The sequence below is a fragment of the Esox lucius genome, chromosome 5 (genome assembly GCF_011004845.1).
Source record: "Esox lucius isolate fEsoLuc1 chromosome 5, fEsoLuc1.pri, whole genome shotgun sequence".
Taxonomy (NCBI): domain Eukaryota; kingdom Metazoa; phylum Chordata; class Actinopteri; order Esociformes; family Esocidae; genus Esox; species Esox lucius.
The window spans coordinates 1,735,691-1,748,826 of NC_047573.1; the positions used below are offsets into that span (position 1 = coordinate 1,735,691).

Sequence of the window (13,136 nt, forward strand, 5' to 3'; positions counted from 1 at the left end):
TTACCAACAGGCCAGTGTCCAAACAGTAAACCATGACCCCCCAGACTTCCAGATACAGCAAATGGCAGAAGTCCTGGGAGTTTATCTGATAGGATTTGAACCAACGTACAATTGTAACCTGATGTGGCCTGATCTGTTCACGCTTGTTTGACTTGCACTCACCATGGGTGTGGACTGCAGTCGTTGGTATCTGAAAGAGAAGAGGCAGAGGCGTGTTATTTTTCTTGTGTAGATGACAGACGCCAGCAGACAGGTGTCCCAGCTTGTGTGTGCAGAGGTGTGTTGTCTTGGGTTATTAAATGGCAGGCTTCACGTCGCCTGATTCATTTGCTGGTTATTAACGCTGCCCACCTGTACCCTTGACATGCAAAGGAGGGATACCCTGGTCTACTCCTACCAGAGATACCGTGGTCTACTCACTCTGTGTGCAGGTATCTCCCTCCCAGCCCTCCTTGCAGACACAGGTGAAGGTCTCCCCACTGGTCACACAGGTTCCCCCGTACTGACAGGGGTTGGGAAGACAGCTGCTGTTCTTAGCTGGAAGAGGGATTAAATACACGTTAAATCACTTGTCACAGTCAGTACTCACATACATTCTTCCTACTGACTCACCTACGTCACAGGTCGTTAACAGTACTGACTCACCTACGTCCCAGGTCGTTAACAGTACTGACTCATCTACGTCCCAGGTCGTTAACAGTACTGACTCACCTACGTCCCAGGTCGTTAACAGCACTGACTCACCTACATCACAGGTCGTTAACAGCACTGACTCACCTACATCACAGGTCGTTAACAGCACTGACTCACCTACATCACAGGTCGTTAACAGCACTGACTCACCAATGTTACAGGTTGCGCCCTCCCATCCAGGGGAACATGTGCACTGGAAGGTGTCTCCCTCGTCGAGGCAGGTCCCTCCATTATTACAGGTAGCCTCATCACACTGGCTCTCACCTGGAAGGGTTAAAACACACCCCAGTATTTATCCATCAGCCTCACTGAACCAGACAGACTACCTGGTAACAAGGAAGCTTGTAGCGGAGTGATAGTGGTTCCTTACGGGAGTGACAGGTCTTTCCCTTCCAGCCGTTCTTGCACTCACAGAAGAAGTCTGTCACTAGGTCTCGACACGTCCCTCCGTTGAGACATGGGTTAGTGCTGCAGTCGTCGATATCTGAGGACAGACGGTTACACATGACTGGTTACACTTGGACCTCAACATGCAAGAAGGCCTATTATGAATGTGCACACACACCAACACACTTACTGATGTCACAGTGGTCACCTTCCCAGCCGTCTCCACAGATGCACTGGTACGCGTTGACTTTATCGATACAGGTTCCTCCATTGACACACGGGTTCATCTCACAGTCGTTGATGTCTGGTTTGAGGAGGACATCAAGGCAGTCATTTTAGTGTTGTGTGGAATGTGTCCTCAGCAACAAGGCCACAGTGATAGCCATCCGAGATGGAGACCAAGAGACCCTGGACCAACATCTACTATGAAGTTTAAAGCCCTTCAGAGCACAAGGCCACGGGGAGGGAGCCATTATCCTAACCCAGCCTCCACCAGGGCCAGGAGACGGTACTGATCCATTATCCTAACCCAGCCTCCACCAGGGCCAGGAGACGGTACTGATCCATTATCCTAACCCAGCCCCCACCAGGGTCAGGAGACGGTACTGATCCATTATCCTAACCCAGCCTCCACCAGGGCCAGGAGACGGTACTGATCCATTATCCTAACCCAGCCTCCACCAGGGCCAGGAGACGGTACTGATCCATTATCCTAACCCAGCCTCCACCAGGGCCAGGAGACGGTACTGATCCATTATCCTAACACAGCCCCCACCAGTGTCAGGAGACTGATCCAAACAGGGCTGTGGTGGAGTAAACCCCCTGTCACAATTGATACAGCCATTATCGGCTTACTACTGTAAAGTCTTCACTGTAGGTGGCCCTGAATGTCACATGTAGGCCCCTGAATGCCCCCCCCCACCCCATGTCACATGTAGGCCCCTGGTTGTCGAAGGTCTTACTCTCATGGCAGTATGTTCCCCGGAAGCCCTCCTGGCAGTCACAGCTGAATTGTCCTCCAGCCTGGCTACGGCAGCGCCCGTGAGGACCACACACGTTGGAGGAGATGTAACGTTCGCCGCCGGGAGTACTGTTGGACCCCACAGCAACAGTGCAGCTGTCAATCACTGTGAGGGACAAGGGGGGCGGGTTATTTATTCATCAGCCGACTGACAACCATAGAAAGTCTGAGAAGAACAGTGTTACCATTACCAAACGGTGTTACCATTACCAAACGGTGTTACCATTACCAAACAATAAGTTGTAGAAGTAGTTGGTCAGCTTTGACCAATTGACCAATTTAATACAGTTTCTCATGATATGCACAACTTATTTCTGTATCTTAAAGACCAGCAATAGCACACAGCCTGACCAGCAACAGCACACAGCCTATACGCTTTCATAAGCAATTCAAAGTGATATCTCCAACTCAGTCCCTGGTTGTGCATGTCTGTCAGGTCTAGTTAACCCAGAGGAGTAAGTCAAACACCCAAACACTCAACTGAGTCAAAACAGGGAAGAGAGAAGGGGAAAAGACCGAAGAGAAATGAGGAACACAGGTGAAGGTAGAGGGATAAATAAAGAAGAGGGGGCAGAGACAAAGAGGGAGGGAGAGTAAGAAACTGAAAGGTTTTTGGTTTGTCTGACCTCCACTCAAGTTGGGGCTAACAGACTCACGAGCAGAGCATATGTGCAGAGTCATATGCAGCCCACCATGATACTACTAAAGGAGAACACACACTGTGATATTAGCTTTCTGCCAAACTGGAAATGAGAGGGATTCAGAAGGGAGACAGCTTGGAAACAGACAGACACAGTTTATAGACATTTATCATGAAGGATTATTGCCAGAGAAAATCTCCATCTTCTTGAATGAAGGCTGTGGCCAAAGGTATTGGCATCCCAGCACTTTGTTCAAAAACTCACAATTGTCTTAAAAATTAAGTTGGAATTGACCAAGGTATTTGGTTTCTAGAATTCTTTATTTTACTATAAATATTTCAGAACCTCACAGAGCATCTCTGGACCAGCCGTTTGGACCACTGTTTTTGAGCAAACGTCTCCAGTTCTCCCAGATTTGAAGGGCGCCTAACGAATGCTGGTTTCGATCTCTTCACAGACGAAGGATTTAGATTTTGACTCATTTCCGGGAGACCCATGAACTTTGTCGGAGATCCGGATTACAGACACTGGGTTTGACACGGTGTTCCAAAACTCCTTGGTATTGTCCTGATGCCATTCGCAAGTTCCAGGGACCCAGTGCCAGAGGAAGCACAGGGCCCCAAACATCACTGAACCACCATCATTTCACTGTGGGGAAGGTGCTCTTATCGTGCAGGGCTTCATAATTCTTTCTGAAAATGGAGACCATGTGCTTTACCAAAAAGCTCTACTTTGGTCTCATCTCACTGCAGGATACTGAGAAATGTTTTGTGAAATCCAGTAAAGCTTTTCCATGTCTCCCTCTCAGCAGGAATGCCCTCCTTGGTCTCCCACTACACAACCTCGCTACACAACCACGCTACTTCGCAGTATACAACCACACTTCACAGGGTTGTTGACCAAATGTGTAGATCAAAGGTCAGATTGATTCCGTGTGGAAGTTCCTTGAAACAATCATTCACTGTCATGAGGGCGTTAACGTGACCAGGGACGCCAGCTACAGCGGCAGGAGCATTAAGACCTCTGACTGGCCTCTGAAAATGGACATGTAGTCTTCAGATATTCCAGGCTGCAATTCTACCTGACGTCCACAGAACCTTCTCTGGTTTTCTTTCTTTCAGTCTTCTACGCTCATGCTGGTTCACACAGTGAAACCAAACAGGAGAATGAGTCATTTTCTCTAAAACTGGTTGAATAAGTGATTTTTATATTGAAGCTACAGTACCTGAAACACTGCAAACAGTTGATTCTGATAGCTGCAATAACTTCCAGAAGGTGTCAATGAAGTCTGGGCCACTCAGTAAAACATTTTTTTTTTTGGTTTTGTTCAAAAGTAAACCATAGGAATATATGTGTGGAGACTAAAATATTTTTGGGGTTTCAACACTGTGCTAGAAGAAACAGTGCATTATTTGAATAACAAGAAAGTGTGCCAATAGCTCTGGCCACAACTCTTGGTATTAAGTCTTGTGGGAGAGGGGTTTATGTTTCTGCATCAGCTAGCTGAGAGAGCGAGACAGGGAGACAGATTTCCTACAGAGGTATTGGTTGACTGGGCCGGGTACCTTTACATGTGGAGGTTCTACAGTGGTCTTTGAGGTGAGAACAGTTCTTTCCCTCGTAGTCGTCAGAACAGGAACAGTAGTAGTCGGTAGCCAGGTTGAAACAGACGCCGCTGTTTTGGCACGGGGTTGGAAGGCAGTAGTCGATGTCCAACTGGAGGCCGAGGGAGAAGACGTGGTGGATATTTCACATTTGGAACTGAACATGGTGCTTTGAGGGTTATGGGGGGTGGGGGTGGGGGGGGGCTCACCTGACAGAGTTGTCCAGAGAAACCGGCCAGACAGAGGCAGGTGAACCCGTTGACCTGGTCCTGGCAGCGACCCCCGTTCAGACAGGGAGAGCTGGAGCACTCGTCCACATCACTTTCACACTGCTCACCAGAGAAGCCAGCCGGACACACACACCGGTAGCCATTTACCAAGTCCTACGAGATGGGACCATGGAGGGTGTTAATCTCACATCACAGAAGCCAGCCGGACACACCCAGCGGGAAGGTTTCATGGCATTGAAGCCAGTCACTCCTGGGGAGTGTTCAAAAGGCACAAACTGGAGGAAAACACTTCAAGCTAAGCGAAAAAGGGAGGGTCTTCATGAACATTCTTTTCCACTGCATGTTTGGAAAGGGTTAGTTCATCATATTATAGAATATAGAGAAAACAAAGCAGGGATTGATTAAACAGGATGGGATCAGGAGATTAAAGAGAGGGAAGGAGAAGCGAGGAAAATAGACCTGTACATTATCATTATTATCCCAATCGTTGCAACACATTTCTCTAGCTCACCTTCAACACAATAGTTATGGTAATTCAGCAGCGTGGTGAAGGAATCTCTCTGCCTGACTGTCTGTCTCTCTGTCCTTTGCTCCCTTTTGATCTCTTCTCCATTAGTCTCTTTCTCTCATTCTTTCCCTCGTCCTCTTTTTTCTTTCTTTTAGAAAACCAAGCCTACTAAACCCACCGACTCCCTCCCTCCGACAGGCCGAGAGAGTGAGAGAGAGCGAGAGAGAGAGAGTCTGTACCTTGCAGGTTCCTCCATTCTGACACTGGTCCTTACAGTCGTTGATATCTAGACAAGAACATAAACATGTCTTCAACACCAGACATTGTCTACTATCATTGAATGTTTCAAATATGATAATGAACTTTATCAAATTATGATAATGTAGTAAAAGCTGTACTGAAACCAGATTTGTTGGATTTAGAAGGAAAGAAAAGTACCCTGCTAGTTGAGATCTCTTCAGTAGGCTGTTGGGCAATCCATACTGATTCTGAGCCAAGTGAAATTGATCCTGCCTGTGTGTGCGGGGTGTGTGTGCGGGGTGTGTGCGCGCACATCTTCCCCTGGCTTGTTTGTAGCCTGGGAAGCACTAATCACTGTAGCCTTGGCTGCAGAGCTACAATAATGACAGTCTAGAATGATATCACTGAACACACACTGCTAATCCAGCATGTCAAATGACACCCTAGACCCACAAGGGGAACTACTTACACACCCCAGCCCCCTACAAAGTAGGTGCTCTGTCTTGGGAATAGTGTGTCATTTGGGATACCGACTAACTCCATATTGAAGTATCGGAGAGACAGAAACTGAGGAAAAGCCAATTAAATTGCTGACAGTGGCAGACCTCTCTGTTTTGTCTGACTGACATAACATAACTAACATGGTGTTCATCAGGATTATCATGACCATTATTACTGATTCACTGCTGTCGGTTGACTACAGGTGTTTTATGGATACAACACAGAAAGAGACAGAGGGACAGACAGAGAGAAAAACAGACAGACAGAGAGAAAGACAGACAGACAGAGAGGGGAACAGGTGTTGTTGAACTCCAAATCTTCTAATGAATGCTGTTAACTCACTGATGTCGCAGTTCTGTCCCATCCAACCAGGCAAACACTCGCAGAAGTATCCACCAATCAGGTTGCGGCAAGAGTTTGCGTTGACACAGGGCTTGTTGTCACATTCGTTGGCATCTGAAGGGGTGGGGTTACCGCCACACAATCATTAGTGTTGACAGAGTGGCTGGCCCCGCCCAACACTTCCCACTTCCACATCACCACCATTCAAACATGGGTCACGTTCACCACTCTTTAATTCACCAATGAAAGTGTGGAAAAACATGATACCAACACACCAAATGAAAGAAATATAATCACATCTAACTGAACCAGAGACTGTAATACAACTACATCTAACTAAATCATCGAATACAGCTAAACAGACAGAAAAAGACAGTCACAGACAGACAGTATGTCTCACCTATAAGGCAGGTCTTGCCAGTCCACTGAGGTGGACAAAGACATTTGTATCCATTAACCAGATCCTGACAGGTTCCTCCATGCTGACAGGGACCTGCCGAGCACTCATCCACATCTAGGACAAAGAACAGAGACACTTCACTCATCCACATCTAGGACCAACAGCAGAGACACTTCACTCATCCACATCTAGGACCAACAGCAGAGACACTTCACTCATCCACATCTAGGACCAACAGCAGAGACACTTCACTCATCCACATCTAGGACCAACAGCAGAGACACTTCACTCATCCACATCTAGGACAAACAGCAGAGAAACTTCAGCACAACGTTTTTGTGGCGATGTGTGTTGCGCGAGGTGTGTGTGTGATGTATGCATAGCCAGGTGTCTGTGTCTTACTAATATCACAGGTGGGGCCACTCCATCCCGCTCCACACACACACTGGAACCCCTGACTGGTCTCCACACAGCTGCCTGCGTTGGAACAGGGGTTGGAGAGACACGCCCGGTCCGCTGGGGACACACACAGGGTTAGACACACACACACACACACACACACACACACACACACACACAGGACACACAGGGTTAGACACACACACACACACACACACACACACACACACACAGACAGACAGGACATACACACAGACAGACAGACAGACAGGACATACACACAGACAGACAGACAGACAGGACACACACAGGGTTAGACACACACACACACACACACACACACACACACACAGACAGACAGACAGACAGACAGACAGACAGACAGACAGACAGACAGACAGACAGACAGACAGACAGGACACACAGACAGACAGACAGGACACACAGACAGACAGACAGGACACACAGACAGACAGGACACACAGACAGACAGGACACACAGACAGCCACACAGACAGCCACACAGACAGCCACACAGACAGCCACACAGACAGCCACACAGACAGCCACACAGACAGCCACACAGACAGCCAGCCCACTGCCCCTTGTTCCAGTCAAATAGTTTATTAGTTATTCATTTAGGAATCATTCACCCTAAACCAACAACTAAAGAGAAACTCATTAGGTCGGTCCGCCTAATGAGCTCCGACAGGAGTGGAAAGTCAGTACCTCTCTCACAGGTAACTCCAGAGTAGCCCTCGGCACAGGAACACTGGTACTTGTCTGGTCCGGTGTTGCTGCAGGTTCCCCCGTTCAGACACGGCTGTTTGGTCCCACAGAAGTTCAGATCTAGCAGGAAGTCAGGGTGAGGAGAGGAGTCAGACAGCCGGAAACAGCTGCAGTTTTTCACGTACCTCCAGAGTGCCTCAATATAGGTGTTTCAGGCTTTTACAACTACATTCCAAATCCCAAATGTTTTAGAAGTGTGCACGTGGTTTAAATGCAGAGCCCTGTAAGGAGGTAGGAAGATGGTTAAGGGTTATTGGTCATTTAGAGAGGAGGAGGGCTACCTTTGTCACAGAGATGTCCTCCCCAGTTGGTGTCACAGAGGCACTGCCAGGGCTCCAGACAGGTTCCATGAACACAGCCAGGATGAGGGATACACTTATCACAGTACTGACCCTGCCAGCCGTACAGACACCTGGAACACACACATCCACACGTTAGAGTCTTCACACGGAGACAGAATTCATTAGGAACCAAACTCAAGGCCACTCACAGACAGCAGGTTAGACACCTGGACACACAAATGCAAAACTATGCTAACAAAACAACACCCACACCAAAAGACAAGACCCAAAAGACAAAGTTCCCGAAATTGTTTAAGTACTGGAGTTTGCAAACTGTCGTCCCAGATATCAGGTGATGTTTGGCCAACGGCAGACGAACTGCCCTCCAGGAGATTGAAATGTGTCAACCGAAACTGAAATGAAACATTGAAACATGGCCTTCCAAGAAAAGCCTGTAGCAACATGAACTCCCAGGATCCCAAGCTGTGTCTATCTGGTAAAATTACCTACAGAAGGGTCATGAATATTCTGGTCTCATGTTTACGCAACAACCTTTTAACAATGATTCGGAAACACAGTCTGTATTTGGCCTCAAGCTACCAACACAAAACAAAACCTTGAGTTACGATGACCCTGTTGGGACCATTAGCACAGCTAACAATATCATGACGGGGAGACAGATCTGTCTCTACTCAGAACATTCTCCAACATTGCAGAGCTCTCCCACAGCCCGCTCGCAGAGCTCTCCCACAGCCCGCTCGCAGAGCTCACCCACAGCCCGCTCGCAGAGCTCACCCACAGCCCGCTCGCAGAGCTCACCCACAGCCCGCTCGCAGAGCTCACCCACAGCCCGCTCGCAGAGCTCACCCACAGCCCGCTCGCAGAGCTCACCCACAGCCCGCTTGGAAATAAAAAGGTAGAACTCAGTGCCGACAGCTGATGTAAAACTGGCCTTAGAAAACAGATTTGATTGATTGAGGAATTCATTAAAGCTGACAGAGGCCACATGCAGATTAAGGAATGGAAAAATGGATAGACTCAAGACCTTAAGTTTCTTTAAGAACTTTGGTTCCTGTTTCCCAGATACTACTTCTGTCAAAAGCTAGTAATTTGTGAATTCTAGCCAACTCTATTTTCCTAACACTAACCCATTTATGCTAACTTCTTGTGTCAATTCTCTTAACCTTAATCTCTCAAGTCAAATCAGACAAAAGCTGCATCCAGTTTAGTTGAAGTGAAGTATCCCATTACTTATGCCCTGGAGCAGAGTGGACCTGGCAGCTTTCAGTCCAATGAGCCTGCCAAGTCAATCATTTAAACCATGATAACTCGGACTCTATGGAGCTACGGAATTCATTTGAGAATGTTCATCAGTGGCTCTGCCTTGACAGAGAAACCTTGCAGAGCTCAGGACAGACAGACACACAGGCAGAGACACAGAGACAATTCAATAAAACCAAATAATCACAAAACAAAAAGAAAACTAGATCACCTATTGGACAGACACCACAACAAATTCCAAGTTAATTGCAATCCTATTGGCCCTAAACAGACAGTTCACAGTAGCAGACTATGGTACCACTTCCTGCCGACGTGAAGGGACAAGCATCTGAATAATGAGTCAGGATAGTGTCATGAATATCAGCTCTTGGACCAATCACACTAGTCACTTGACAAAGACACTCATTTGCATGCAGAGAAATGCCATGAAAAAGGCCCTGGGAACATGGAGCTCATCGAATAGAAAGGCTATTCTTACATCATCTTCATCTAGGGTTCAGTCTATCAAACGAGGAAGGACAAACCCAGTAGAACCACACTCCGAAATGACATCCCTACAGCCAAACTACCACCAAGACTAAACACAGGGCCTCTGAAGGGCTAAAAGCACTGGCCAAATTGTGCCTGGTCCTTGTATTTATTTGACGGCTAAATCATCGTAATCCTATAATGTAACAGATTTATTTATTTTACTTTATTGATCAGTCCACCTGAACATCCAGTCCACCTGAACATCCAGTCCACCTGAACATCCAGTCCACCAGAGCATGACCTGGTGGGGTAATCACACAGACACACGACTCAGGACATGGATGATTCCTCGTCGTCAGGGAGATGGACGAGATCCTCAACTGTTCCCTATTCCTTATAGTTGTTTTCAGGGCCCACAGACATCTAGTCAAAGCAGTGCGCCATGTGAGAACTAGGGCGCCCTTTGGGACATGCAAAGACAGTCAAATGAGAAGCTGGTGATGTCACAGCGTGGGAAAGTGACAGGCACTCGACAACTCCCTGCACCATCTCTACATGGTTCAGTGGAACATTACACAAAACGCTCTTCTGATACCATCTCTCACTGAGATGGCCCTAGTCCCGCCTCTCAGTCAAACAGAAACATGAGGAAACTATTAGCAAGACAAACGCTGGACTAGATGACCCAAGCATGTCACATATGCTGGGACTGATAAGGCTGGCTCAATAACAATATCCAGGCACTCTTAACATCGCTGACCAGCTGCTTGGTTTCCTGGAAGCCAACTGAAGCTTCCGTGAAGCCCAGGTCCTGTCATTCCAGAATGGATCAAACACAAGTTCTTTAATTCTGGAATGTCTCAGAGTACAAGGTCCTGGATTAAAGAACTAGTTCACACATCAGAACTACCTGGCCAGTCTGTAGAACTCAGACCTGGACACATCAGAACTGCCTGGCCAGTCTGTAGAACGGTCACACAGGCACATTAAGAGCATGGCACATGTCAAAGATAAGAAGCAGATTTCAATTTGTCATCAAGAGGAAAGTCAGTAACTTACTTGCAGTCCCCAGGCTCTTTACAGTGGCCATGTTCTGTACTGCAGCCCTGTCGACAGATCGCTGGAGGGAGAGACGTCAGTAAACATCAGAAATGTTGGCAGTTTGGTACCAAACCTCTATTGACATTTGACACATCCAGGTTCAAGAGGTAATAAGGTAGAAAATCTCTGAGTCCAACAACCTGAAAATCCTTCTTAGTGTTTTCAAAACACTTTCTTCAGTTTCCTTCCTCCAACACAAGAAATAGTCAATATCAGCTGAATTCTACAACCTTCAGGCACAAAGATCAACTTGAACGTTTTCTCTGGCATTCCCTGAGTGTGTGTGTTGTCTTTGTATGGTGTGTGTGGTATGTTTGCAGGGAGGGATTTACCATGAGGTAAATAGGACTAACATCAGTTTGGCATAACTGTGTTTATTTGGTCAACAGAAGTAATGTGATGATCCTGCTTCAGGTAATATTATTCTCCGTCCCGAGTGTGTCAGGCAATGTTATTCTCTGTCCTCAGTGTGTCAAGCAATGTTATTCTCCGTCCCGAGTGTGTCAGGCAATGTTATTCTCCGTCCCGAGTGTGTCAGGCAATGTTATTTTCCGTCCTGTGTGTGTCAGGCAATGTTATTCTCCGTCCCGAGTGTGTCAGGCAATGTTATTCTCCGTCCCGAGTGTGTCAGGCAATGTTATTCTCCGTCCCGAGTGTGTCAGGCAATGTTATTCTCCGTCCTGTGTGTGTCAGGCAATGTTATTCTCCATCCTGTGTGTTTCAGCACTTGCTCCTTCGTTTGGTTTCCTTCTACACAGAGTAGCCAGCTTCAGCTCCTCTTCCTTACATCTTCACTGCATCTTAACCACATGGCCGATGGCCTGTTTTGTAGACCATCTAACAACGTAGATAAACCACACGACTGCCATGCGTGCGTACCTCAGTGCATCTGTACTCATATGTGCGTACCTCAGTGCATCTGTACTCATATGTGCGTACCTCAGTGCATCTGTACTCATATGTGCGTACCTCAGTGCATCTGTACTCATATGTGCGTACCTCAGTGCATCTGTACTCATGGGTGTGTGCCTCAATGCATCTGTACTCACGTGTGTTGCATTCAACTCCAGACCATCCCTCGAGACATGTTTTATTTCCGTTGTTGTCGCAGTTATAATGTCCGAAAAACTCGTCTCTGGGCCGGCAGAACTTATTGCACCCATGGCCATAGTAATGCTCATCACAGCTGACCCGAATCTGGTAGTCAAACTGACCCACCGGGCCATTGTGGCTCAGCTTCTGCCACTGGTGGGTCGGGTTGATCATTCCACTGTGAGACGCCTTCTCAATCACCTGGCCCTCCCCACCTACAGGTGTAGAGACAATATTATAGACACCCACCTACAGGTGTAGAGACAATATTATAGACACCCACCTACAAATGTAGAGACAACACAATATTATAGACACCCACAAAGAGGTTGTAGCTTTAACAAAACATGATAGACGCCCACATAGAGGTTATAGCTTTAACAACACAATATTATAGACACCCACTAACAGCTTGTAGATTTAACATCACATTATTATAGGCACCCACTAACAGCTTGTAGATTTAACATCACATTATTATAGACACCCACTAACAGGTTGTATATTTAATTTCACTATTATAGACACCCACTTACAGGCTGTAGATTTAACATCAAACTATTCCAGACACCAACTTACCTGCTGAAGATTTATGACAAGCTCTGTGATACTGAGCAGGTTAGAATATGTTCTGATAATGAATCTAGTCAAAACCAGCCTTGACTGTGACACTGACATTCTCCCTAACCTACCCACACAAAGAAAAGCTGGTAAAATGGTTGGTATTGTACCCTGACATGGTCTTCTCCCTCCCCCCTCACCCACTCGGACAAGCCCCGTCTCCCCCGCCAGAGGAGAAACCAGTTTGGGTAGGCAGGGCTTAGCACATGGGCAGGAAGTGAGGTCATGGAAACCCTGCCTATAGGCAGGCAAGCCAGAACGTCACCAATCAAAACCAAAGTCTGCTGGCAAATCCACTGCAGTTGTTATTGTGAAGGTAGTGGATGTGAATAAGCCACTTGCAAAATGCACTCGTTAAAAATAACGAGCTACATCTTTCTAGTTGAAATAATGTGTCTGGCGGATGTTGACGTGAGAATGTCCCAACTTCGCCCATGGCTTTACGTTAAGTTGTTGCATGTTTACAGACGAGTAAGCTGGACAGCAGGTGCAGTGTGGGAGGTAACCATTCTGTCCAGAGAAACTAGCTGGTCA

At 47.1% G+C, this 13,136-nt stretch overlaps 1 protein-coding gene across 1 annotated transcript in view; it reads right to left on the reverse strand.

Annotated features, from left to right (window-relative positions):
• jag1b (jagged canonical Notch ligand 1b) overlaps positions 1-13,136 on the reverse strand; it is a 33,994-nt gene that overhangs the window by 6,624 nt on the left and 14,234 nt on the right. Inside the window, exons 4-19 of the mRNA XM_034292309.1 lie at positions 11,939-12,196; positions 10,848-10,908; positions 8,037-8,167; positions 7,696-7,815; positions 6,970-7,083; positions 6,568-6,681; positions 6,168-6,281; positions 5,324-5,370; positions 4,556-4,729; positions 4,308-4,458; positions 2,043-2,207; positions 1,271-1,384; positions 1,064-1,177; positions 844-957; positions 421-537; positions 163-190 (exon numbers count right to left, since the gene is read on the reverse strand). Coding sequence (XP_034148200.1) covers positions 163-190; positions 421-537; positions 844-957; positions 1,064-1,177; positions 1,271-1,384; positions 2,043-2,207; positions 4,308-4,458; positions 4,556-4,729; positions 5,324-5,370; positions 6,168-6,281; positions 6,568-6,681; positions 6,970-7,083; positions 7,696-7,815; positions 8,037-8,167; positions 10,848-10,908; positions 11,939-12,196 — 1,936 coding nt within the window. The remainder of the gene's footprint in view (positions 1-162; positions 191-420; positions 538-843; positions 958-1,063; positions 1,178-1,270; positions 1,385-2,042; positions 2,208-4,307; positions 4,459-4,555; positions 4,730-5,323; positions 5,371-6,167; positions 6,282-6,567; positions 6,682-6,969; positions 7,084-7,695; positions 7,816-8,036; positions 8,168-10,847; positions 10,909-11,938; positions 12,197-13,136) is intronic.